The sequence below is a fragment of the Kryptolebias marmoratus genome, linkage group LG20 (assembly GCF_001649575.2).
Source record: "Kryptolebias marmoratus isolate JLee-2015 linkage group LG20, ASM164957v2, whole genome shotgun sequence".
NCBI lineage: Eukaryota > Metazoa > Chordata > Actinopteri > Cyprinodontiformes > Rivulidae > Kryptolebias > Kryptolebias marmoratus.
The window spans coordinates 17987436-18015067 of NC_051449.1; the positions used below are offsets into that span (position 1 = coordinate 17987436).

Below are 27632 nucleotides of genomic sequence, written 5' to 3' on the forward strand. Positions count from 1 at the left end.
AGATTTTTTTCCCGTACTCGGCTTCCTTTTTATATTTAGACCTTGAAAACACTAAAGCCAAATTCTATACGCTTAATCGCTTTTAAGACTGTTTAGGAGCCCTGCTACCTTTTCACAACGGCAATGTTTGTTAAATATCTAATTGGAATGCAAATCTCATCTTTCTCCTCCATTTTTAAGATGATATGGAATCCTTTTCTACCCGTCTATTAACAGCTTAAGCCAGCTATTGAGGAAATTTAAGAGACCTGCTTTCCTGAAAAGCCCGAACACAAATCTGCATCAGTTTAGCATATCTCGATGGGCTCGACTGCTCCACCACTATCTGCTCCTATTGATGTTGCAGCCCCCATCACTTCATTTACCGAGAGCAGCATCCCAGACGAGATTCGCTCATTTCCATTTATCGAAATCCTATTTCTATTCCATCTGCCAGCTAGTCACCTGTGAAACTAGTTTTTAACCACGGTTTCAAAGTGCACTTGCTTTCAGCCTTCAACCCAATTCCCTTTATTAGTGTTTACTCCAAAGCATAAAACCCACTGGAGGGGCGCACACTGCCGGCGCGGGGTCGTTTCATTGTATAAGACAATGGTGGGGCGGCACACCACGCTGCACACGGGAAAACGAAGAGTGGCGGGGAGGAATTAAAGAATAAATTCCCTCCCCCCCTTCCAATTAAAAGACGCATTTGTGCAACCTGAGCAAAGGAAGGAAACATTATTAATGGAGGGAGGAAAACACACTGTTACAACTCAGGAGGCACAATTACTGGGGCTGCTGGTATGCAATTAAATAGTTCTATTTAGACAAAAGCTACTCCCTGCTAATACAAGCAGAACATATAGGAGACAAAACAGGCTTCCGATGCACCTCCAAGTCCCAACAGCTGGGGGAGCAGATGACAGAAATGTAAACACAAACAGTGATAAAAAACAACTTCATTAAAAGGAAGATGAGGCACTGTCACTATAGATTTACATGAAGCGTTAAACTGTCGGAAATTTCATGTGCGTTTTGTGACCTGCGGGTGGTGTAAAAATAACAAAAGACTCTTGACAAAAACAAAAAAAAACAAAAACAGGTTTTATTGTGGAAGAGGATGTAGTTTTCAAGGGTGTGATTTGAAATGAATGGTATGTAGGGCAAAGCACCACACTACTCCCACACTTTATTAAAACGTGTTTGAATCATCGGCGCCCTCTCTGCAGCCCCTTGAATCAAACTGTGCAAGCTAAGTGGAGCTCACTGACAATGTTAAAAAAAAAAAAGTACAATATAAAGCTTGAAGGCAGCAACAACTAATGGAGGTGATGAATTTGGAAGGTGATGTGCAGATGAGTCCTTTTTATTATGTTAATGACATTTCAGAATACCTTGAACATCAGACATTAGGGGGAAAAAAAAAATACACTTTTCCTCCAACTACGCCTACTCCTTGTACTGCTGGTGCAGCATGAGCACGTCGTCCTGGGAGATCCTGGTCCAGCCCTCGCTGTGGACGTGGTACAAGTTGACCTGCCCCCCGCTGTAGGCATCGCGGTATGTCGCCTGGTAGATGGCGCGACGGCCGAGCTCACAGGCCTCCTCCACGGTCAGATCCTGCCGCACGCCGCTGTCCATCACGCCGTAGGCGTACATGGAGCCGGAGCCGACCGCGAACAGGTCGCCGCACACCCTGTTGCCCTCAGAGTCGACGTAGTACAACCCTAAAAAGAGAGGGCAAACGCTCGGTCAGGAGGACATAAAGGAAGTAGCTTCTTCTTATTTTTGATTCAGGTGTTAAGCTCCGGCAGGAAACCTGAGATGATGTACCTCTTTTCCCCACAAACAAAACACATAAATGTGTACACGCACACACACACACAGCGTGTCCTCCAAAGAGAAAATAAGAACAGCTGCAACCCCTCCAAGTGAAGTAAGGCTGGCAGATATGAACAGCTGCATCCTCTTCAAGTTAAATAAAGCGGGCCACGGAACCTGCTGACGAGGCGCGGCTCGTGACGCTGTCCGCCCAGAGGCCCCCTTCTGAATCCTATTGATCCCCGCAAACAGGCTAAAAATTAACTATCGACCGACAACCTGAGCTGTCCAGGTAACTGCATCTCGCACCCCACCGGGGAGGATGGAGAAGAAAAACACAGCGGCGTCTTTACACCCTGCGGAGTTAGCGCATATTACCAGCCATCTAGACACACAGTCTGATGAACGTTCGAAGACGTGACCGGCACATGGGGGGGCACGAGCTCAGTCTGTGCCAGACCGAACTAACATGCGACTCCTATGACCGGTGCGGCCCCGCCACGCTCTTGATGGACATGTGAGGGACAGTTTGCTCCACACCACACTTCGTGGACACATGATGCGCAGCGTTTTGTTTTGCGCCATGACACATTTGCCAGGCCCGACTCCAGGGTGACGCAGAAGGGGTGACTAGCGCCAGCCTGCGAGCTCGCCCACAGCCAGACTGCAGACGGGAAAAAGGACAGCGTGTGAAACGGCATGTTTTTCTAACGCTTTCACCAAGCAAAACCTGTGAAAATGATCCTTGCACAGAAAAGCAGGAACACATGCAGAAAAAACTGCAAAATATTCATCACTACTGCTCTAAAAAAAAAAAAATCCAAATGCCTTTAGATTGCACATCCTCGCTTACAGATTCTCAGCTTAACTAGTGACAGTCTATTAGGACTGGAGAGCCACTTACTTTTTAGGGAACAAAAAAAAAGGCTTACCATTGGTTTCAGCTGGCAAATTGCAGCTTCCTAAGCCTGTCGTTAGATTGCCACGATAATCATCCAGTGCCGGCGTATGCACGGGGGTAATTTGCCATTCCAAGACCTGCCTGTTCCACTTTGAAACTGTGAGGGACTCGTTAAAAACATAATAGGCAGGAAAACAGAGTTATAAAGACAGCCTCTTTTGGGGGAGTGGAACGGTTGACGGAGGTGGCTGAGGACTCTTTAAGAGGTCCAAGTATAGAAGCAGCATACGAGCACACCTGGAGCCTTTGTGGAGCCCAAAGTGATGCTGCTTAATGGTCTCCGAACCTCAAACACTGACACAGTAGTGACGTGTGCTCAAGAAATGAAATAATGAAACTAAAAAAGAAAAAAAAAAAAAAGGGGAGAGCTAAGTGAAATTTACAAGCCTACATGGGGAGCGTGTTGTCTGAATAGTGAAGCAGTTGCAGCAGAGCAGGACAGCTTCTCCTTCATCAATCAACTGACAGGTGCTTAAGGAGCTGTTTTTTTTTTTTTTTTAAACAGCAGCTTGTGCAGCTGCCTGGAATAACAGCAATTAAAGGTAGGTGAGGAGTGCAGCGAGATGCATGGGTGGCTGGCATCAAATGGGTCAGTGAGTGTCATCTGTCCTCCCCACTCGAATTCACAACTGGCTTAAAAATGAGAAGAGAGCAGCAGTCATACAAAAGAAAAAGGGGGGGAGAGAAAAAAAAGCTATTACATCACCCTCCGGGGAGTGGCTGTAAAAACCAGCTGCCACATGGGTCTTCTGACAAGCCTTCAAACCGTACAGCACTCTACTTTTTTGTAATGAGGCTGCATCCGACTTAATAGCACACGACCCTGATCCAAACCCCTCTCGTCCTTGTAAGAAGCACTAGTCTGTGCAACACTTTTCTTACCCAGCTATCAAGCATTAACTATACACTGATTACAAGTGTCATAACATGTAATGTTATTACATAGAGGCACATTTGTCAAGCTCCTTAACATCGCTTTTATTCCATTTATTTTGCATGCAGCCTAATACACTTCATCTGGGGAATAAGTACTCTTGACATGGTTGTAACTGGCTAATGAGCTTTCTGCCTAAAAGTGATTGATTTAATTTACATGACATTTACCTCTCCATTCAATCACATGCACAGTGAGAGCTGTGAATAAGCCGACATATTTATACATTACATGACCTATTGAACACATGGCGGGATCATTATTTCCCCCCAATTGATTGCTTGGGATTTAGCACGTGTCGTGTGTTGGGCCCACCGGCGCGCCATCACTGTCGACACAGACTTCTCTGCTTTCCGGATAAACCGGGCATTGATCGCGGGCTCAACGTCGGGGCATTATACATGAGACCCAATTGTCCAGGGCTCAGACCCATCGCCTATCATCCTGCTACACTTTCACCGGCCTACAGTCCCAGCCTCATTGATTTCCCATTACTGTGTCACCGTGGCAGCCTCTTTAAGCACACCTTCTGTGATGTACGGCCTCTCTGTGTGTCATCCAAAATCCAAGGCTTAGGACGGAAACAAGGGGAGAGCAAACGACAGCCTGGAGCACCACCTAGTGGTAAACTGAAGCAACTACAAAATATTTATTGTCCTGTATAAAGAAATATTTGTGTACAGACGAAAGACAGAATATATAGTTGACAAGAAAACCTGTTTTAGTTTTCAAACCCAGAACTACTGTGACCCTGCATTACACTACAGACACCAGAAACAGCTGAAAGTCAGGAGTTACTTAAAAATCTGGCTGCATCTTCTGCAAATATTTCAGAAACAGAACACTGACAAACAAAAATCAGTGCATAAATGACAAATTTCAATCATTCACATGTGTAAGACAATTTAAAAAATAAAAAAAATAAAAATAAATAAATAAATGCACGAGCTGAGCGCTTATGAAAACATCTTGTCTTTATACCCTATTTGTGGAATCTTAGAATTACAAGGTCTGGTGTAGAATATACCAAAATAAAAATTAAAAAAAAGAGTTTAAATCAGTTCCTGGTTAGCTGAATGCAAAATAAACCTACATAAACAATTACTACTGACTGGTCTGCAGATCTAACTAATCATTAGGCCTCATAAGAATAGTTTAAAACAAAATACTTTAAAAAAATTCTGGTGCTAATACAGCTGACAGGCTTGTTTCATTAATGCGATGTGCAAAATCTAAAGAAATTTAAACTTACAGACATACGCACACATCTTGGATCACTGTAAGGAGTAATTTTATATCTAAGCACAGCTGTCATATTTACCTGGGCCTCTCTTGTCCCAGCCACACACCATGGTTCCCATGCTGAGTCCCATGCCCTTGTACTGGTACACCATGTTAGCCAGCAGCTTGGAGGCGGCTGCCACTGAGATGCGCTCCTTGTTGCGCAGCTCGTAGATGCGACACTGGCGGGCCAGCAGGCGCTCCCAGAAGCTGCAGTCGGCGGCTCCTCCGGCCATGGTGCCCAGCAGGTACGGGTTGATCTCAATCACCTTCTTGACCGTCTGGGAGGCGATGTAGGAGCCCGCCGTGGCCCGAGAGTCCACCGCAACAATGACTCCATGTTGGAACTGAGAGAGGCGGGGGCTCATTAGTGAGGCAATTTACAGACAAGGAGAAACAGTCAAACACAGATGTCATACAGAGGTTTGTCGTCCTAAACCTTCTCCTAATACATTACGAACTCAAATGGGAAAGATGAGATAAATCTTCAATTTAACTGTAGTGTCGCTTAAACTGATGGAGTCGCAGTCATTTCAGGAAGGGTTCAGGGCATAGCAATCCAGAAAAAAAAAAAAAAACAGGTTCATCTTTTTTTGTTTATATATTTTGTTCAGTTTGTTTTCATTTTACACAAATTCACAATAAATTCTACGTGTAAAGCTGAATGCTGAATAAATTATCATCCTTCTTTGAAAGATGCTTTTTAACAGTTTCTGTGAAGGAAAAAAAAACTAAAAGAGGGCAGACACGAGTCTGAAAAGAAACTGTGGTGACTAATGCAACTTTATTATTTGTAAGAGCAAATGGTCTGTTTGAAAAGATTATTTTGTACATGTACATTTATTTAATAAAAGAACACACCAACAAGGTCACACTTAAAAAAAAAAAAGACTTCTTATTGATGTTTCGTTAATGCTCTCTCATACAAATTTCCTGCTGCCGGTGAGAAGAATCATTTCATTTCATTCAAGTATTTTAACAAGACACGAGAGGATTCAGTTATTAGAAAGAAATGTTGAGTAAAATATAGACTTGAAAAAAAAATGGCAAAACTGTGCCACACACTGCGTCGTATCTGCATATAATATCACAATTTACATATTTAAAGCATCCTTGTCCACTCCTCTGAGACTATGACACTTGTGGGAACTGTGAGACTATTTTATGATCCCTTAATGACTTGATACATTAATTTTTAGCTGGTCCAATGAGTTTTACCTCAGTTTGTCTTTGTCCAGTGTCTGCAGTAGCATGAAGGAAATCATATATGAAATTTCTGAGCTCAAAACAATAACATGTATGCAACATTTATTAAAGGATCTGTACTTTAGGATAATATTTGGTTTTAAATTCTAATATGGTTGTTGTAAATCTCTACAATGTCATCACATAACATCGTAAATTCTAAAAAACAATTTTTGTAAATGTGACATTTAGATGCTAGGACAAATCCAACAAGTGTCTACCTTCATAGTTATAAATGTGCTCCAATATTTTTAGAGAAAAATTAGGAAGTTTAAATTAAACTCTAAATCTGATTACAGAAATTAAAGAACAATGTCATTTTAAACTCAAGTTGTTATGTTTTCTAATTTGCCCTAAGTATTTGTTTCTATTGTCAGGCTCATTGATCGTCTCATTTTTTGGAAAAACTGAGTAATAAACCAACCAAAAAATAAACTAATTTTAATGACAATGCATCCTGAAACTGTTTTTTTTTAGTTAGAGCAACTAAAAAGAAGACAAAATGTAACACTTTTATGTGAGGAACAAACAATTAGAATATTAGGAAAAACGCATCTACTTACTTAAGCTGATTGAAAATCATGAACATAATAATTTGTATTTCTTTAACTTAAAAAGGGTCGATAACAGCGCGTTGCTGGTGAACAGCTGCAGTTTTAGACCAAAGGTCTTACAATTCATGAACTCACTCGGGTTTTAATTGAAACACAAGATAGAAAATATGTTTTACATAATCACAAACAGAAATTACCTACTGTTATTTAGAATTTGTGTCAATTATCACTCAATAAAAAGTCTGAATCTCTGCCATGAGAAAGCAGTTTGTAGCCGCCTAGCATTGCAAGCTAACCGTGGAGACACGTTAACTCTGGCATACGACTTAGAAAGAGTAAATGCTTTATTATCGTTTTTTTTAACCAAACAATCTTAATTAAATTTTTTAAGGACAGTCAGCTACATAAAATAAAATAACACGTTAACTTACTTTAAAGGCTAAGGTTGTTGTTCCATGCAGAAACTCTATTTTCCTCTCCACCCCATCCTCGTCGCCGGGGAGCAGCGGGTTTTTCACGGAAAAACTGATACTTTCCCCCGGAGCAGACTCAAACTCTACCCCGTTCTGTCCGGGTCCGCAACCGACAGTGAAGGGCTGACGATAATCAAAGGAAAAATCCTCACAATCACTACTTAAGACACTAGCGAGAGCCATCTTTGAACGACTGCGATAATGAGCTAGCAACTTCCGCCGCGTAAGAAGAGCAGCGCTGTGTTATGGTCGCTGCGCCACAGCGTCCCCTATTGGAGTGGAAGAAGTGTGAATAATGGTTTATAATAATTATTATTATTATTATTATTATTATTATTATTATTATTATTATTATTATTATTATTATTATTATTATTATTATTATTATTATTATTATTTTAAAAACAGAAAAAAAAACTGCTTTCTTATCGATATGTCCATCCCCTCAAAAACTAACCAAATATAAAGACCAGGAATTAGAAATTGAGCATGAGTTCCAGTAATAATTGGAGCACTAGGACTTTTCAAAAAGGGGATGGACAAGGTCATCAATCAAATTCATGCAACAGCAAGGTTATAGAACTACAAAAATCACACTCTTGGGGAAAAAGCACATATTCTAAGAAATGTGCTTTCCATCAAATAAGCCTTATCTCCATCCATGCCACATTGTGACCTTAGGCTCATGGTTTGAGCCTGGTTGTAATGTTGTAAAACATGTAAATTCTGAAAAAGAAAAGTTATTAATAATAATGTATTAGGAGCTCATGTAGATTATCTTGGTAATGTAATTTCTTTATTTCTTTATAAGTATTATAGTTGGAAAAACTTGATCAACTCTTAAAATAGTCTGACTTTACAATGATAACCCCTACCTCAAAACACACACCTATTCACATAGAAAATCTCACACGTACACAAATGCTTTGCTTCATTTTTTGCACGTCATAACTTGTGTTGTCCCACTTTGTTGTTTTTGGGCTTTTCTCTCCATGTCTCTGTAATATTCCTCTTTCAGGTCCTCTCTCCGCCTTTGGCTCCATCCCTGAGCTGTGACAAGGAAAAGGTCCACATTGTTTCCTGAGTAGGCGTCTCTGTGAGTGGCTCTGAACACTGCTTCTCTTGCCAGAGAAATGGCTTCTTTCTTACTCAGGTCCCAGCTCAGACTCCCGTCTAGAACACTGTAGGCGTAAGGAGACCCAGAACCCACGGAGAAGACCTCTCCCTGGAGGCGGGCTCCGTCACTGCACACATAGATGAGTTGGGGGCCACAGTTGGGGGAGAGTGAATGTGTTGCTGAACTAATAACACCTGAAGGGCTATCATCTGTCTTACAAGATGTGTCTTCAGAGTTCTTGGCACAGCCAGGGCCACCATCTTCCTTATCCCAGCCGCACAGGGTGAGAGCCACACACACATTAGTGCCTTTAAATGGATGGAGCATAAAAGACAGAAGCTTAGCGGTGCCTCGTATTGAGAGGCGGCGTCTGTGCCGCAGTTGGTAGAGTCTGATCTCTCGAATCAGAATACGCTCCCAAAGCATGCAGTCTGCACCACTGCCTGAGGAGGTGACCACTAAGTGGGAGTGAATTGGGGTAATCTTATGAACAGCTGGACAGGCGACTAGTCCCCCAGCACTGGCACGAGTATCTGCTGCCGCAATTACCCCACCTTGAAAGATGAAACCCAGGGTTGTTGTTCCATGAGACAGAGGAAAGGGCCTGCGCACGGTCACCGAACGGTCCCTTGGGCCAAAAGGAGATGGGGTTCTGCTGATGGAAAAGTTAGTCTGAGAAAAGTGTGGCATGAAAAAGTGATGGGGAATCTTTTCAGAGGTTTCCTGTCCTTTCCATTCAAGGTTGCAGTAGTCATGAACAGATGTGGTTGTATCCTCTAAAGTTGAAAAAAGCTTTTCCTTGAAGCCACAAACATCTTCCAAAGCCATAGTGATGCTAGTACAGATGGAGATAAAAATGATTATAAAATCAGTTGATTCTTTCTATTAAAAAGCAAGTTAAAAAGTAGTAAGATTTATCTATAAGAAAGGCAATCAAAGTCATAAACTTCACTAGATCTCAGGCAGGGTTGAAAAGCCTGGAACTCTGTGCTCTTGTCCTTTTATTGCTCTTACGAATGTGACAGCTTGCACAAAGCTTTTGGGTTTATGTAAGTGATATTTTGTCCTGCATGCTGTGAATTAGATATGCTGTGAAGCCTCTTTCTGCAAACAATACATTCTTTGCCAGAGTTTTGATAGTTGGAAGTAATGTAGCCTACACTTTTCACATCGCTTTCATTTTGATGCTTGCTGTTAAAGTTTCTGATATATTAACAATATTGAAATAAAGGAACTGACACATTTTGAAATTTTGAATGTAAATTTTTCTTTCTTTCTTTTCATTCATTCAAGGGGAAAAACGTAACACGAACAGTCCTTCCAAGACTGAAACGAGCAATGCAATTATCGCGGTAATTTGCGAGAAGTGCAACTGACGCTCTTGCGACGCCATTTTAGCTCTTACGTGCCCTGCTGCGCGGTGGTTGTGGGCAACCGAGTAGATCCAAGATGGCGCCAGTTTCCTCGAAAGCCGGAGCAGGACGGTCCCAGACCATTCAGTCATTCAGTGGAAGTCATGGCGTCCGCCAGTTCGGGGAGCAGGGTGTCCTGCGGGAGAGATTTGAACTGTGTACCGGAGATAGCTGACACGTTGGCTGCGGTCGCCAAACTTGGGTGAGGAGAATCTTTGATGTTGTTTGTGGTTGTTTTTTTCTCGGTGAAACGAGGTTACAAGAGTTTCACGCTTGTTTGTTTGTGTCGGAGTGATGCTTGCTAAGCTAGCCGGCGAGTTTTCAGCACGTGCCCCATCACAATGATGCTCGGTGCGGGTCTGAGCTGATCATAATACCCGTGCAGGTAGTTTCACTGAGTGTTTCTCTGGTTGATTGAAATATAATATAGAGCATATGTTTACGGTTTGGACCGAATTTATTCTATAAATCCATAAATGTTATTTAATGTGTTTTTTCCCTCTATTCTCCGGTGTGCAGGTTTGACTTCCTGTGCATGCCCCTGTTCCACCCGCGGTCCAGGAGAGAGTTCGAGTTGGAGCCAGCGAAGTCCAGACCCGGAGCCCAGACCCGTTCAGACCTGCTGCTATGTGGGAGAGGTGAGTATGGCAGCTGTCAGGCGTAGCATCTTTTCTAATTCAATTCAGCTCAGCTTTATTTATAAAACACTTTTCGAACACAAGGGAAACTCAAATAGGCAACATATTTTAAATAAGATTCAATATCTGTTGCTTACCAAATGAATGAGGGGATGGTAAAAGTCGATAAACGTATAAACTGTTACAAACTAAGTAAAGTTGATGGCAAATGTTAGGAGTAAATCAACAAAACAAGCATAATAAAACAGATTAAAGGAGGTACACAGGGAGTTGCATCATAAAAATGCATAAAATAGTAATTGTAGGTTGTATGTAAAAGTAAGGTGAGTATGTGTTACGAATCCATCCAGATGTGAACCTGATCCCAGAGCAGAAAGGCCAGAAAACTAAAGGCTTCAGCATACTGCGTAAGATGTCAAGACGTCGGTTCGCGGTCACGTGGTTGCGAGACGTTCGTTGTCTCACACACCTTTCATCGTCCACGAGACACTCTGATCAGAACTCCCTGGAAGCTCCTCCTAGAGCGTTAAAACGGGTTTCTTCCCGCCGGCTTCTCAACCCTCCTGTCCTTGTACAGATCTTTGTTTCCTTTATCGCGACCAGACATGTTTATTAAACAGACTGAGACGGTACGCGCCGTTTGGCATTCGCAAATTTGACGGTGCACAATAATGAGCAGATGAAGGGAACGTGTCCCGACACTGCCCGGCATCCCATCTACTTCCTCCAGGCCAGCACAGCCATGAAGAGCTGCCTGTGTCTCTGCAGTCGCCTCCATGCTCAATAATTGTTATCTCCTCCCAAAGGTTCTTCGTAAACTGACTGTTTTTAAGTTCATAAGTTTCTAAGGCAGGCAGCCTGTGTAATGACACTCCTGTCAGATCTCTCTGTGCGGCATATTCTGGATCGTTTGGAAGATTTTTGGAGAACTCTTTGGGCAAATGACTAAAACAGCGTTGCAGTAGTCAGGACTGCAGGTTCCAAATATATGAACAAGTTTTTTCAGCACCTCTTAAAGACGAAATGCTCCTGATTTTAGACGTATTGCACAGATGAACGAAAGCATACCCAAAAACAAAAAGTAAATTACACTAAAAGGTTTTTTTCATTACAAAGGACTTACTGCAGCATTTGTGGAGAGTTGCAGTACCTATACTAAGAGGAGGCTGGTTAAAGGAAAAAGATGCATGCATGCTTGCTTACATTTGATGTTATTACTTTCAAATATGCAAGAGAAAAATGGCGGCATATCACTGCAATCACCCTAAAGTTTAACCATTTTCAGTCAAAGCTTCAATATATATTTGTATTGTTTTTGTATTTTGTTGCCCTGGTGTGTTAAAATGTTGGTTTATTCTATGCTATTTCTTCTGTAACCAAAGAAATTCAAACATTAAATAATGCTTTTTCTTATTTCTTGATTATGCTTCATCTAGACTGGAATACGCTCATTGTTGGGAAGCTGTCTCCATGGATTGAAACAGATTCAGAAATGGAGACAGAACGCAGAAACTCAGAGGCTGTAAGTTCTTTATTAGACTGATGTTTTCTTTCATGTACACTTTCTTTATTGCTGTTCTGTCAATTTATGCTCATGACACTATTTTTTTTTCCTTCTGTCCAGGCTCTTGGACAAGAGCTAAACTTTTCAGCTTACCTAGGTCTTCCTGTCTTCATGATCCCTCTGAAGGGGCCCCACAACGCCAATCTAGCCCGAATGCTGCTCAACCACATCCACACTGGGCACCACACTTCTAATGTAAGCCACACCCATTCAGCCAGCGAACGAATGGCTTTTACACGCCAGAGTCGGCTAGCCGAGGTCCTTTTCTTTGACTGCTGTTTTTCCCCTTCATCAGTTCTGGATACGTGTGCCGCTGATGGCGACTGAAGACGTTCGGGAAGATCTGATTGAGAACGAACCGACGGCGTGCGTCGATGAAACGAGCGTAGAGGAGAAAACCTGGAGTTGGTTAGTTCCGCACCAGTCCACTTCCTGCACAGCTGGATGCTGTTCACATGCTTTTAAGTATTTTTCCTTTAAAATTATGGCTCATTTTGTCTGCTAATTTGTTTGTTTGTTTTTCAGGTGGCATTCATTCAGAACCCTTTGCGATTACAACAAGAGGATCTGTCTCGGTGAGAGAGCACACTGAAGCAACAAATGGGGGCAAAATTATTCCCGTAAGAAGTAACGATGGCCCTCTTTTTACTGAGAATGTTTCTGTTTTTTATTCCTGAAGCTATTGAAGTTGGAGCAGACATGCCATCAGACGCTGTTATTGATAAATGGCTCGGCGAACCGATCAAAGCGGCAATTCTTCCCACAAACATCTTTCTAACTAATAAGAAAGGCTTCCCTGTTCTGTCAAAAGCCCATCAGAGGATAATCTTCCGTCTTTTCAAGGTATGACGCGACGGCTGCCGGTTTCATTCAACAGGTTGTCCGCTGCTTAATCCCAAACTAAAAGCAAATTTGTCTTCTCAGCTGGAGGCCCAGTTTATCTTCACAGGCACCAGTCGGCACACAGACAAGGACTTTCGGTCCTACCTTCAGTACCTGGAATACCTCAGTCAGAACAGGCCTGCGCCCAACGCCTACGAGCTTTTCGCCAAAGGCTACGAGGACTACCTGCAGTCACCTCTACAGGTTACAGACAAGGCTCAGTTTTCAGCTCCGTCTTGACTTTTTGTTAAGTAGTTTGTGAATTTACGCTTCTTGTTGTTTGTTGTCCTGATTTTAGCCTCTCATGGACAACTTGGAGTCTCAGACATATGAAGTATTCGAGAAGGATCCTATTAAATATTCGCAGTACCAACAGGTGAGGCTTTTAACCACAGGTGAAATGGCAACTAAAGAAGAAAAAAAGCTTTTAAGAAAAGATCAGAAGCTACAGTGCTTAACTTGTTTTGTCACCAAAAAATGGTGCAATTTATTGTCTAGAAAACGCAAAAAAAAGTATATATTGCCTTTTTTTCAGGTTTTAGCCATAGCCAGGGTTGCCAGGTTGGTGGCAGTTTCCTGTAATCGCTGCCGAAGCTCTTGTCACCTATTACCAACTTTCATATGGATACTTTTAGCTATTTTTAAATATATTTGTAGCTTGGTCGTTAGCTGCCATTCTAACAAGTTAAAACTTTCTTAGCTGCTCATGTATAAATTTACTAGTTCAGGTTTCAAATGTCTTTGTATTCAGTTTCTTTTTGAGACACAGGGTGTGTTGTTTTGATACTAAACAAGATCTAGATGATGTAAATGGCTTTGTAGCTATTTTATTTGTCTCACCCAGAACTCGTCAGGAACTGATAGTCACAGCTATAGTCCAGTGCTGAAATGCTCATATGTGATAGTTTTGTTTGTCCTGTCCTTGTGTGTGTGCAGGCTGTATATAAATGTCTTCTGGACCGAGTACCAGAGGAGCAGAAAGACACCAATGTTCAGTAAGTTTAGTCTGTAGATTCACAGTTGAGAGTTAAATTGATCTGAATAATGATTTGTCCCGAAGAGTCGATATTCCCCTCTTCCCTTCATTACGTCTCCATATAAAACGTCTGGGGAGACAAAGAGGAGCATCATTCATAAAAGAAGGAGCAGTTTTATCTGAGCTGATGTCTGTCCTGGTGCAGGGTGTTGATGGTGTTGGGAGCAGGAAGGGGTCCTCTGGTCAATGCTTCCCTGCGTGCTGCCAGGCAGGCAGACAGGAAGCTGAAGGTCTACGCTGTGGAGAAGAATCCCAACGCTGTCATCACGTGAGTACAGGAGTGCTTTAATTCTCTAAGCGGGCTGTACGAAGGAGCTGGGATGTTTAATTTCAGGTTATACCTTTCTATACGTGTTGTTTAGATTGGAGAACTGGCGCTTCGAGGAGTGGGGAGACCAGGTGACCGTGGTGTCGTGTGACATGCGGGAGTGGGCAGCTCCTGAGAAAGCTGATATCATTGTCAGCGAGCTGCTCGGCTCGTTCGGAGATAACGAGCTCTCCCCGGAGTGCTTAGATGGAGCACAGCACTTTCTCAAAGGTACTTGAACGGTTTAAATACAGATTCCACGGGTGGACCCAGACAGAGCTTCACGTTTCTGTTTTTAGCTACATCAAGATCTGAAAGAAGCGTTAGTTCTGCTCCATTACCTTCGATGCTTGCTTGCATCTAAAATCTCTTTCGCTTCATTTCAGACAGTGGAGTCAGCATCCCCTGTTCCTACACGTCCTACCTGGCTCCCATTTCCTCTTCTAAGCTTTACAATGAAGTCCGGGGCTGCCGGGAACGTGACAAGGACCCCGAGTGCCATTTTGAGACTCCTTATGTGGTGCGCCTCCATAACTTCCACCAGCTGGCTGACCCCAAAGCCTGCTTCACGTTCACACACCCATCAAAAGGTAGCTGCGCCCTCTAAATCGCGTGACTGAACGTGCACGCTTCCACGTGGTGTGTTTTCACCGAGTTCTTTCTCCTTTCAGACATGAACAATAATCGGTATCAGTGCCTCCGATTCTCTGTGGGTTGTAACTCGGTGCTCCACGGCTTCGCTGGCTACTTTGAAACCACGCTGTACAAAGATGTCACACTCAGTGAGTCATTTTAATCAAGAGGAAACCGCTGTCTGCAGATGTTTCTCCGTAAATATTCACGTTTGGATTCGATGTTTGTTTGCAGGTATAAAACCAGATACACATTCACCTGGAATGTTCTCCTGGTTCCCCATTCTCTTCCCCCTCAAGGTAAGTCAGCTGAAAAAGTCTAAAATTGGGAAGTTGTTTCAAGACTGATTGTTAACGTTCGTCTTTTTCACAGCAACCCATCTCCATATCACGGGACGATGATGTCACCGTGCGGTTCTGGCGCTGCAACAATGGGAAGAAGGTTTGGTACGAGTGGGCTGTGACCGAGCCCTCCTGTTCTGCCATTCACAACCCCGCGGGCCGCTCCTACACCATCGGCCTGTGAAAATAAAACAACACACCCGACAAGCACTCACTTGTTTTTTAGTTAGACTTTTTGGCGATTCAAGTGACAGTGGTCAACATCTTTCTTTCTTCTTTTTTTTTATACACTGTTAAAACTCAGACTTGTGATGTGAACCCATCAAGTATGCAGGAAAAAAAAATTAATGGAAAAGCCACATCTGTGTCTGTGAGGTTACTGTGAAGCTCATTCAGAGCAGGTTCGAGACCTGACCTGCTGGTTTGACCTGCTCAGTTTCTCCTTTGTGCCGTTTTGAACCGTTATTGTGAACCTACACGTTCAGTCCACCCGGACCTTTGCCTTATCACACATTCCACGTGATCCATAACACGTCTGCAGAATGTCAGTACAGCATTGTCGGCGCAAGACGGTCGGCTGAAGGTTACCATGTTCAGGTCACGTGTTGGGCGATTGTGTTCATACCTTTTTGTTCGTTAAAACATTTTCAATAAAAATACTGTAATGTTCTCAATTTGTAAGCTTTCAGTGTGACATTTAATTATTGTTTTTTATTGATCACATCTCCAGACTTCTTCAATGAGATCTTTGCTTTTTTTTTATTAACAAAACCAATGGCAGGCTCAGTGTAAAAACTCCAGTTAAGAAACTACCTGTGGTGTCTGTCCTGTAATTAGATTAGGAGCAGTAATACTACCTCCAACTCAACCCTAAAGAATGTGCACAAAACCTTCAGAGATCATGCCTCACTTAGTCTTAAAAAAGCCAAAACTACAATATGCTTCAATGAGCCAAAATATCTTGTTTGATTTTGCTCTGTAGCTTACAGTAAAATAGTTACTGTATGTACAAAAATCAACTAAAAAAATTCAAGCAATGCATTTTTTCTTTTACCTAAAACAGATTGGTACAGCTTCCACAGCATGATTGTATAAGAATTATGTCTAAGTGGAAGGTGAATTTTATTTCAAAACTTATATTTGCTTCAAAGATGCTAGCTTCATTTTTCAAATATGAATGTGTTATCAAAGCGGGGTGTTTGATATTCTGTTATCAATATTAGAGAAGAAAAAGTCCTCACCCTGTGGTTTTGCATATCAGGGTATTTTTTAAAAAAGGGCTTTACTACATTCTGAAACTATTTAAATCCAACCTCAAATGTACAAAAAAAATATTACTTTTGTTGCTTCCATGGGATTTAAGAAGAAAAGGAATAAAAGTCAGAGTTTTGTCATTTTGCTGCTCTGGAGCATACAGGTGTGTAAATATAATGCCAAGAAGGAAAGACATTAGCAATGACTTTAAAGAAGCAGCCTTTTCTGCTCATCAATCTGGGAAAGGTAAAAGGTCATTTCCATCGTTCTACAGAGAGAAAAATGTTCCAGGAATGGATGTCTCTGCAATTTCACCCCAAGATCAGGCTGTGCAATGCTCAGAGAAATAGCAAAAAAACCCAAGGCCTCCATTTTAAATTCTACAGGCAAGGTTAAAGTTCATGACAAGACAATTAGAGAAAAACAAAAATTGCTTCCTTGGAAAGGTTGCAGGAGAAAACTTCTTTTCTTTAGAAAAAAAAAAGATGACAAAGTTTCATGTGAATGAACCCCGTGACTTCTGGAACAATTACGTTTGAACAGATGAAGTGAAACTAGATATGTTTACCCATAATGCACTGTGTCATTTAAGGAGAAAACCAAACAGGATATCAGCACAAACACTTCATTCCAACTATGAAGCACAGTGGTGGAGGGGTGATAATTTGGGCCTGTGATGAATCTTGATGTCATCGAGTCGACCGTGAACTCTGTAGACCAAAGGATTGTAGACTCAAATGTGAGCCCATCTGTCTGACAGCTGAAGCTTGGACCAAACCGGGTCATGATGCAACAGAACAATGATCCCAAACACAGCAGCTGATCTCCAACAGAATGGCTGAAAAAGAAAAGAATCAAGGTGCTGTAATGGTCCAATCAAAGACAATTGAAATGCTGCAGTGGGACCTTTAAAAAGCTGCGCAGAAACAAATCTGTGCAAACCTCAATGAACTGAAGCAACGTTGTAAAGACGAGTGGGCCACAGGTTCTCCATAACACTGGGGACTGATAAATGCATACAGGAAAAAAAAAAAAAAAAACACTACTGAGAGTTATTGCAGCTAAAGGAGGCTCTACAGGCTGTTGGAGCAGGGAGCCTGGTTTTTCACACACAGCTTTCCATTTTAGCTTCATGTCTGTTTAATAAATGATGACAGTGGAATCTGTTGGGTGTTTTTGTTCACTTGAGGTTAGATTTGAATCATTTTACAACCTGGCAAAGTGCAGATCATTTTTATTATGTCCTGATATTTAAAACCCTAACAAAAGGGTGGATTTTCTTTTTTCATGGATGTTAACAAAACCTTGAGTCACGTAGAGCTATGTTTCCTGCACACCACAATCTTAACCCAGTTCCATTCACTTTTTTGGTTGTCAGCAACAGTGCTTGAGTGAAAATGATATGGTGCTACTCTCTTTTATTGCATGTATTTTCCATCATTTTTTTTCCCTACAGCATGGACTGGTGCTCTCTCACTGTGTCCCTGTGTGCAACTGTGGGGACTAACTTTATGTCTTATTCAGGGCTTTCAAACTCAGTTACACAAGGGGGCCAAAATTCAAAACTGGCTCTAGCCAAGGGCCAATCTCAGTCAGTATTTATTGAAACAAAAAAAAAAAACAAAAACAAAACATGAATTAACCCTTGGTTTTAGATGTAATATGTCAAATCATTAATATAGAAATACTGGTTACTTTTTCCCAGTTACATGTTGTATAGAATTTAGAGCAAACATACTTTAATAAACAAAGAAAATCAAATTAAACTTAAAGAAACATTATTAGCATTCATTTCTTATGCCTTACTACCATCAGCTTTTACATTATTTTTCTTAGTAATACATTTTATCACAATCTATTAAAACAGCTAAAAAGAAAATTACAAAAAAGAGCATACAGCTAATAACATATAACTCAGAAAATACAGAAAAAAAGACGATATACATTAAATCAGACTCGCTGTTACTCTGATGCACACTAAACTCAAGTCAGATACCTGATATCATTTCTTGGCTGCAAGTTTATTAACAAGAGTTTGATTGGTCCCATTTGATGTTCTTTGTTGCTTTTTTTATGTCAAAGTAAAGGATATTGAGAAATTAAATGAATTAGTTTTCTTGGCTTCAGAGTAACTCTCATGAGAAGACTTCACTAAATAGGCTCAGGTTTTAGGCAAAATGAGAACCGATGGAGACTGGATCCATCACAAACTGGAGGGCCAGATCTAATAAAGTTTAAAGGTTATCTTCAGGGCCAGATAAAATGCTAGCAAGGGCCGGCTCAGGCCCGTGGGCCTTGAGTTTGACACGTGAGCCTTATTTATAATTAATAGTCATTTGTCCCAGAGTCCTGCGTCTGTAGATTATTGTTATCTGCCTCTTCAATCAGGCTGTGATCTCTCCCACCTCCACATGTGATCTGCAGGTCTTCCTTCCCCTCCTCCTGCCCTCAGACACTCGCCTGTTTCTGCTGGCCGCTGTCAGGTTGGGTGGAGATTGAGGCGAACCCAATGCGCAGACTCATCTTGGTTCCAGGAATAGAATAATTCATTTTAAATAAAAGAACAAAAACAAAAAGCTGACGAGGCAGCAAAACCAAACAATAACAAAAATCCAAAACATAGCACAAACGAGGGGCAAGACACGGGAGGAACCGGACAACGGACCAGCGAGTAAATGGAGGTAATGACCAGATTTTAAAAGCAGAGAGTAATTAGAGGAAGTGGGCACAGGTGAGTGATTACTAACTAGGAGCAGGTGGAGATGGGCGTGGCAAGTAAACAAGTGACTGACTGAGGAGAAATGAATGATGACAGGAGTACAAAAACACATGGAGCAAGAACTGAACTAAGATCTGAACTACTATGGACCTTTTTATGTGTCTGGAATAAAGTGATTTGATTAAGACCAGAAGAAACATAAAGATAACTAAATGGCAAAATAAAAATAAACAATAAACCAAACTAAAACATAAATCAGAAACATGAAAAACAACCCCAAATCCTGACAGCCGCCATCTATGTGCAAAGGAAGACACTTCAATAAAATTGAAACATACCTTCCTAATGTGTTATATCAGCACAAAAAAAAAAAATGCAAACTACAATGTAATAAAGTCAAATCTACTTCAGAAACACCACACAGTGAAGTGCCAAACTCACAACCTTTAAAACTGTTTTCTGCTGTCTTCTGTTTGTGGAGGTGTGGGAAATAGTCACAGCTAAACAAACACAGTAAATCTGCATTAGAAGTGGCATTTGAAACGAATAAACAGCTTTGAACCAGGTGACTCTAACAAGGATTACTGGGTTGCATCATGCCGGTGCAGGAGCTGAAGATAAGCAGAACATCTGTGACGAACTACAATGTTCAGGTCGCAAACGTAAACATCCATTTGTCCACCCACCCCGCTCAGGGTCATACACGGGAGCCGGTGTCTATCTCTAGCAGCCAGCCAGCAGGAGAGAGAGAGAGAGACAGGGTCCACCGCGGGCAGGTCGCCAGTCCGTCACAGGGCCAGCAGAAAGACACACAAGACAATCGTGCTCCCACACACCGAGGGCCATTTTAGAGTTAACGGTTAACCAAGCATTCATATTACTGTGTTGTAGTAAACCAAAGTAGATGAAGAAAACCTGCACATGCAAAAGGTTCCTAATGCTAACCAGCTGTTCCACTGTGGAGCATGCATCAAAAGGTTAGATTTAGATGTGTACAGATCTCTGTGGAGGATGGATGTGTTGGTATGTTTTTGTCCCATTTTTGCAGCACTAATGAGTACAGATTTGTCTTTTCTTTCATTGCTGCTGCTCTTAACCATGAGTCATAATACTTGATTTCTTTTTTTTTTTTTATGACTGCTTTCTGTGAAACGTGTTTTGTTGCTGTGTTACGTCCAGTGTATATTGTGTTTTAACTTACTGTGTATCTGATATGACCTCTGTCTGTAAACCAAACTGCCCCTTTGGGACATTATAGTTTGGCCTTAACTTTTCTATTGTATTACTGTGTTATATGTAGATTATTACGTATGTATCATGAACTAAATTAGTCTGATGATAGGGGGACTGCCATGCATCAGCCAGCAGACTTATTCTTTGAAATCAGTTTCTTTCTTTTTAGAAATGTGTGAATCTTTTTGGTTTTTGGGTGACCTTTGAGAGATCTTCAGATTTTCACATGAGAAGGAGAATAGCAGACTTTGGATGTCTGGTGTATCTTTTTTATGAGCTATAATTATCACAAATAAGCCTGTCTTAATACATTTACACGTGCCAATTAAGGAGGTTAACTTCCTTTTGTTAACTGGTGGTGACTCGAGTGTGTTGCTTAACGTTTTGCTTTTGGAGACACCGGGATGTGTCCTGTCACCGTCCTGTTGGTTGTGGTGGACCGCAGCTACTGAAAGGCATGCCATTCTGTGAAATCCAGATTGATGTGACTGGAGGAATCAGCCCTGCACAAACCGGTCCGGGAGTGCCAGCTGCCAGTTGCTGCTCAGCGCTGATAAATTGGACTCGTTAGGTCTTTTTTCATCCAGAGGTTGGCAGCTGCTGTCACTTTCAGAGCCCCAACGCGGGACCTATTTTGGGGCCTCGCTCACACACGCGCAGAGCACATTAGCTCAGTCTGCTGGGTGGTAATTTCACGTCCCTGCTGAAATGTGCTGGAGCTCTGAAACACGACAGGAGCATTTACATGTGCTGAATGTCAGTTTTGGCCTTTTCCTTTTCGTATAAAAGCCTGCCGTAAGTGTTTTTGACCGTTGTCACAGGGGAATTTTCAGGAACAAGGGGGTTGTGAGGAGTTGTAGGAACTACAGAGGGATGGAGTCGATGAGGCATGAAGATTTGTCGAAGCCAGGTTAAGAAGTGAGGCGACGATCAGTGAGCAGCAGCGTGATTTTATGCTGAGAAAGAGCTCTACGGGAGTGACGTTTACTTTGAGAGGGTTGATGGAGAAGGATAGAGAAGGTCAGGAGTCTAAAAGAGAATGATAGGGTGCTAAGAGAGGGACTGATGATGTATGAGGAAGTCAGGTGAGAAGACGGTAGTGCAGGCAGGACATGTACAGGGACAGAGAGACAGCGGTGAGGTGTGCAGTAGGAGTTGCAGATCATGGATCAGCTCTGAGCCCCTTCAACCAATCAATGGTGAAGGGCTGGATGACAAATGAGGTCAGTCAGGAGTCCTCGTGGGTGTTTGAGGATGACTTTGTGATCTGCAGTGAGAGTAGGGGCAGTGGCTCAGGAGGAAGGTGTTCGTCATTAATGTGTGGATGAATGTTTGTAGTGTAGAGCATCTTGGAGTCCTTGGACTAGATAAAGCGCTGTATAAGTGCAGGCCATTTACCATTTTAGGGAGCAGGTGGAAGAGAGCCTGGAGAGGTGGAGGTGCGCTTTGGAGAGAAGAGGAATGAAAGGCAGTAGAAGTGAGACAGAATCCACATGTGTGATTGAGAGGGAGACAGGTGGGGCTGTGAAGCTACAAGGAGTGGAGGCGGAGGAGTGTAAGTACCCGGGATTGACCATCAAAAGCAACGAGCTGAACACAAGAGAGGTGAAGAAGAGAGTGCAGGCAGGGTGGAGTGGACCGTCAGGGATGATTTGTGACAAAAAGAGAGCTCCAGGAGGGAAACGGGCAGGTTTACAAGATCCCATGATGGATGGTTTGGACACAGTGGCGCAAACAAAAAGACAGGAGGTGAAGCTGGAGGTGGCAGAGGTGAAGACGTTCAGACTTTCATTGGGAGTGACCAAAGTGGACAGGATTAGAAATGAATATATTGTCTGGACATGTGCAGAGGATGGTTAGTGAATGGACTGGGCAAAGGACGTTAAATATGGAGCTGACAGCGAGGACCTGCAGGGAGTTGGTGCGACAGCGGGGGATGCTGGGACAGGGTGAGATAAAGGCAGATGATCCTGTGGCAACCCCTAAAGGAAACGACTGCAAGATAAAAACGAATAAGAGTCAAAACGGTTTAAGACAGATTGTCCTCTTGTTCCTATTTAGGGTGACAGGAGCTGGTGCTTATCTCAAACAGTCATTGGACAAGAGACAGGGTACACAGTGGACAGATCACCAGTCCATCACAGGGTCACAAAGAGACAAACAAGACCACCATTTGTACACACTTACACCTAAAGGCCATTTGGAGCCATCCATTAATGGGAGGAAACAGGAGTACCCAAGGCTGCCTCTTTATGTCAGTTTGTCCTCTCTTTGTCTCTCTTTGTCTCTCTTTGTCTCTCTTCCCAGAAACATCTGTGACTGTTCTGTTTTAATGTTGTCTTCATGCCTTATTTTGAATCCAACCTATCCCATACAACATGGCCTAACGACAAGCTTTACATGAAAACAGGACAAAATTCACAGATTTCCTCTGAAGCTCACTGGATTTGAAACGTGCATCGACTTAACCGTCACTCCGGAGTCATGCATTCCTGCTGTTTGCTCTTATTTTTTTTTCCCAGAATCACTTGAACTGTGTCTTTACTGAGCTGTTTCCTGAACTGGCAAGTGCACATGACGTCAGCACCATCTGGCTCAGCTCTCAGGATTAAACAGTTTTTAGTGCAGCCTGTTTTATTGTAATTTTTTTTTTTTCTAGTGAAAAAGAAAGCCATCTACCTCGTCTGCTGGCCATGATTCATGTCGCACTCTGCACTCCACGTCCCAGCTTTACTGTTGGCTCTGAGTCGTGACAAAAAGGCATTTACTTCTTTTTACTTACGCCCGCCTGTCACACAGCAGAAATTTATTCCCATTTCCCGAACACAGATAGTTGATCTTTACTCTGCTAATGCTGCGCACCAGTGACGTTTACACCCTCATAAACTATCCGGGCTTCATCTACCACTTCTTCTTCTGTGGTGTTGTTGTCGCTGGGCGGATTGAATAAAACAGCCATACGGTGTTTCACCCCGATATGAAGACACAAATAAAACAACAACAAGAAAAGTTTATTTAGGGACCGTTGTCACAGAAAATCCCTTTTTTTTGCTTGAAATGATCGTTCAGATGATTCAAAGGGGATTTCTGTGGAAAAGTTTTGAACAATTACCATTTTACCTGTTGTAGATAGCTGTTTTAAGGACCTTAGTTTTGGAGAAATAAAGAATTAAACTCTATTTTAATCTGAGGCTGTTCTATGACAGGATCTGCTTTAAGACTCTCAGAAAGATTCTGTTAGTTATTAAATTTGACATATTTGTGTGATTGTTTGTCTGTACAGTTAGCAAAATATGTCACAAATCACTGCATAGATTGTAATGAAGCTGTCAGAAAATAATCCCTGAGTGTTCATCTAGAACTGATTAGTTTTTGGAGTCAACACAATTTAAAATGGCCGTCACAGCAAATGAAACTTAGCAAACACAAAAACGGCGACAACTTGGACAGTTTTGCAGATCCTGAGCTAAATTTTGGTGTGGTAGTAGCTTAGCATCATCCCCAACTTCTATTCTGAGCACTAAATGATCACACGAGATCTGTGTTTATAACTTAGTTGTTAACTACTGGAATCAACTTTGTTTGTTAGCATAATATTTTACGAACCACTAGATGGATTTTATTGAAACTTTTAGAATGTATTTGTACGATGAACAGCTACAACTGATTAACTTTTGGAGTTAATCCAAATCAAGATGGCTGCCATATTTACCTGATTTCAGCCAACACAACATTGGCTAAAAGTCAGGGAATTTTACAGATACTGAGCTCAAATTTGTCATGATAGTAGCTGAGATTCAATACGTATACTCTAACTGTGCAAGAGATCACCATATTGCATTAGATTTCATATATTGTTAATTTTAAGGCTGGACCCAAATTGACTACAACTCATTTTTCAACATACAATGATTTTAGCCTTTTTTATTATTAATATTATACTTAAAACTACTTGTCCATGAGTGAAGAAGGCAGTGGGAAAACAGTTTCTTTATTTATGTGTCTGTTCAGTTGGCTTTAGGAACATTTACAGAGGGTTTGCCACATTGCATGCCTATTTAACTTATTTTGGGCCCAGTTGCTTTGGATGAATTTGACTGTGTTGTGCTGCTTTCAGTGCAGTGGGACCGGAATGAGGTTTCCTTCTTTGCCTCATCAATGTTTTACTCACCTGTTGAAGGTCCTGACAATGAGAGGGTGGAGTTCAGCCACAACGAGGGATCAAATTGCGGAAGTCATGCACAGGTATGATAAGCTGAGGTGAGTAAAGGCAGTACATTACAAAGAGAACAATAATAAACGCTCTGCCTTCAAAATAAAAGTCTCAACGTGCGCGCCTCTAACAATGTATTGTGTAATTACAATAAATTATCATATAAAGCTAAAAAAACAAATTCTAATTCTAAATTTATTTACACACTTGAGTAAACTTGGCTATATTTTGCAATAATTTAACACAAACCTACCTCATAAAGCTGTGTGTTCACAAGATCTAGAGAAGTGGACACTTTTTAAGGCAGTATTGATAGTCCGTGCATAGTTGATTTTATAAAACATATATAGTTTCATTTAATAATACAAGGAAACTGCTAAATTTTAATTATTTTGTTTTCTACATATATTGTGTTAATATTTTAGAAATAAACATTTCAACAAATTGTAGGGCATGTGTTCAGAAAATGCAAATTTCTCATAAAGTCTTGATACACACACATTAGCATTCTTACTTGTTAACATATTAAAATGTAGTTAATTGCACAGAATGAAGGCTGTTAATTAGCTTAAGAGTATATTCGTGTAGCTAATTTGCAGACACATGATTGAATAATATAAATAGTTTCAACATGTTTATAATTTTGCATTGCTTTGCGATTGACTTTATTCACTGACAAACTAGTTTAACTCTGTAAGTGAATTTAAGTTACCATGCTTCTGCAAATAAATGTGCTTCTTAGGAACAACACAACACTAGAGGCAATGCCTTGTTAATCTGTGTCATATGACGAAGGCCTTTTTTGTTATGACTAGTCAAAACACTGAATCCAGCTTGTTCCTTTATTTAGTTTTGACCAGTTCCTTTATTAAAATAAAATTGCAACCGGTTTGGATTTTATTTTGAAATGCCATACAGGAAGTTGGGGGGATAATTTCCGCCTCTTGACGCCATCTGCGTGTATTTGGGTTTTCCAGCCAACTGACAGCGGCCGAGTGTTGGAGGGGCTCGGTTCAACGTGTTTACTTTTCTAACCGCAGGCAACAGTGTTGAGGTACGTTATTATTCTACCATATTTATTAAAATGAATTAAAAAAACCTCGCAGAAACGGACAGTTATAAACAAAAAACGGGCAACTAGCTCGTTTAGCTTAACTGTTCCCTACGTGGTTCCACAGCATCTACGCGGTTAGCCGGTTCAGCTGGCTCGGGTCTGTCCCTTTTTCAGAGACCTGCAGCATCAACCGGAGGGTGGTGTCCCGCTAACGTGTTGGTTAAATCGTTAACTTGCTTGGGATTGACCACGTCACAGTTACAGAAGTGGAAATAATTGACACCAATTTCTGCTGAAACAGCACAACCTGTCACCAGGAATGATAGCCAGTGGAGACATGTCCTCGAAATGCTTTTCAGTTCACTGAGTCCATAAATGACATGTAGATATGTGTGTGTGTGTGTGTTATGCTATAGTAGTAGCTCTGTCTTTAGCTCCTACACAGCTGGAAGGGAACAGAAAGTGAAAATCTACGTGGCTCTGAACATGGAGGAGTTTATTCTGTGTTATTAACAATCTCTTCAATATCTCACATCTCCCCACCCCACACACTCCCCATACACACACCCCCACACACACAGCCATGTCTCCATCAGTTCCCTTGCAGGAGATGATTCGGACCATCAGGTCAGCCCGGACCCAGTGTGAGGAGCGGGGTGTCATCCAGAAGGAGTGTGCAGCCATACGGGCCCAGTTCAGGCAAAACGACAACGGGAGCCGATCGCACAACCTGGCCAAGCTGCTCTACGTGCACATGTTGGGCTACCCGGCTCACTTTGGTCAGGTGAGGGGATTTGGGCTTAATTCCTGTCATGTGTTCGCCCGGAATGAATGGGACGTGGGTGTGGGGGAAAGCACGGAGGAAGCTGTAACGTTTCAGCCCACTTTGTGAGCACATCTGAGACGCTGACACCTGATAGAAATTGTCTGCGCGGCGAGCAAAAGTTTGCGAATGCACCACGAAACCCCTGGAGAGAAGTCGAGGAGTCACATTATGAAATTGCTGGTCTGCACACGCAAACGTTTGTATTTTCCCCGTTATCCGAACGGCACGAATTGGGTTTTATTCCCTCGAGCAAAGGCTGTCAGAGTCTGGCAGATCTCCTGTAAGTAGGCCACTGACTTCGTCCCAGCTCCGGAGCCGAGTTTGACTTTGCGCATTCGTGGTGTAAGCATGTTAAGTCGCTCCACATTTCATGGAGCTGTTGCTTTTTCCCGCTAGATGGAGTGCGTGCGGATGATAGCCAGCCCCCGCTACAGCGAGAAGCGCGTCGGCTACCTGGGAGCCATGATGCTGCTGGACGAGAAGCAGGACGCCAGCCTGCTCATCACCAACTCCATCAAGAAGTGAGGACAACAGTTACAATTAAAGGACTGTGTTTGCAAATACAAGTGTTCAATAAGGGCTTCTAATGTGGTGTGCAAATAGAATATTGGGATTTGATGGGGTAGTTTATCATAACTGAGTTTTTAAGGAAAAATTAAAATGTCAACAAAACAAACGCCTATTCTGACAGTCAGCAAAACAGAGTCTGCACAGGATGACTTCTGCGTGTCTTTCAGCGACTTGGCCCACAGTAACCAGTACGTCCAGTCTCTGGCTCTGTGCACACTGGCCTGTATGGGTTCAGCCGAGATGTGCAGGGATCTGGCGCCAGAGATCGACAGGTTGCTGCGATCCTCCAACTCTTACATAAAGAAAAAGGTGAGATGTTTTTTTACTTCCTTGTCGCAGAGCAGTGGTTCTCGAACCTCTCTGCTTTCTAGAAGTAGAAGCTGCGACGACTTGTGCCCCCAGCAATACGGCTTAAATATACAAATATTGCTAATACAGGTGCTGGTCATAAAATTAGAATATCATGAAAAAGTAGATTGATTTCAGTAATTCCATTTAAAAAGTGAAACTTGTATATTATATTCATACATTACATACAAACTCATATATTTCAAATGTTTATTTCATTTAATTTTGATGATT

General features: G+C 42.0%; 4 protein-coding genes across 4 annotated transcripts in view; 2 read left to right on the top strand and 2 right to left on the bottom strand.

Annotated features, from left to right (window-relative positions):
• Positions 1–1067: 1067 nt before the first annotated feature.
• psmb5 (proteasome 20S subunit beta 5) lies at positions 1068–7938 on the bottom strand. Its single transcript, XM_017420811.2, has 4 exons — positions 7928–7938; positions 7210–7489; positions 5020–5326; positions 1068–1709 (listed from the first exon to the last, which is right to left on the bottom strand). Exons 1-4 carry the CDS (start codon positions 7936–7938, stop codon positions 1432–1434), a joined length of 876 nt encoding a protein of 291 aa, XP_017276300.1. The 3' UTR covers positions 1068–1431.
• A 188-nt stretch (positions 7939–8126) lies between these two features.
• psmb11a (proteasome 20S subunit beta 11a) lies at positions 8127–9266 on the bottom strand. Its single transcript, XM_017420810.3, has one exon. The coding sequence runs from the start codon at positions 9194–9196 to the stop codon at positions 8183–8185; it is 1014 nt and encodes a 337-aa protein (XP_017276299.1). The 5' UTR covers positions 9197–9266; the 3' UTR covers positions 8127–8182.
• A 570-nt stretch (positions 9267–9836) lies between these two features.
• On the top strand, positions 9837–15859 carry prmt5 (protein arginine methyltransferase 5). Its single transcript, XM_017420786.3, has 16 exons — positions 9837–9982; positions 10300–10418; positions 11855–11940; positions 12043–12177; positions 12278–12390; positions 12508–12557; positions 12662–12825; positions 12907–13068; positions 13163–13240; positions 13801–13859; positions 14046–14168; positions 14263–14438; positions 14594–14797; positions 14879–14989; positions 15075–15139; positions 15213–15859. The coding sequence occupies exons 1-16, from the start codon at positions 9885–9887 to the stop codon at positions 15363–15365; spliced, it is 1896 nt and encodes a 631-aa protein (XP_017276275.1). The 5' UTR covers positions 9837–9884; the 3' UTR covers positions 15366–15859.
• A 9674-nt stretch (positions 15860–25533) lies between these two features.
• Positions 25534–27632, top strand: part of ap1g2 (adaptor related protein complex 1 subunit gamma 2) — a 16873-nt gene continuing 14774 nt past the window's right edge. Inside the window, exons 1-4 of the mRNA XM_017420886.3 lie at positions 25534–25654; positions 26236–26438; positions 26877–27001; positions 27218–27359. Coding sequence (XP_017276375.1) covers positions 26238–26438; positions 26877–27001; positions 27218–27359 — 468 coding nt within the window. The 5' untranslated portion in view covers positions 25534–25654; positions 26236–26237. The remainder of the gene's footprint in view (positions 25655–26235; positions 26439–26876; positions 27002–27217; positions 27360–27632) is intronic.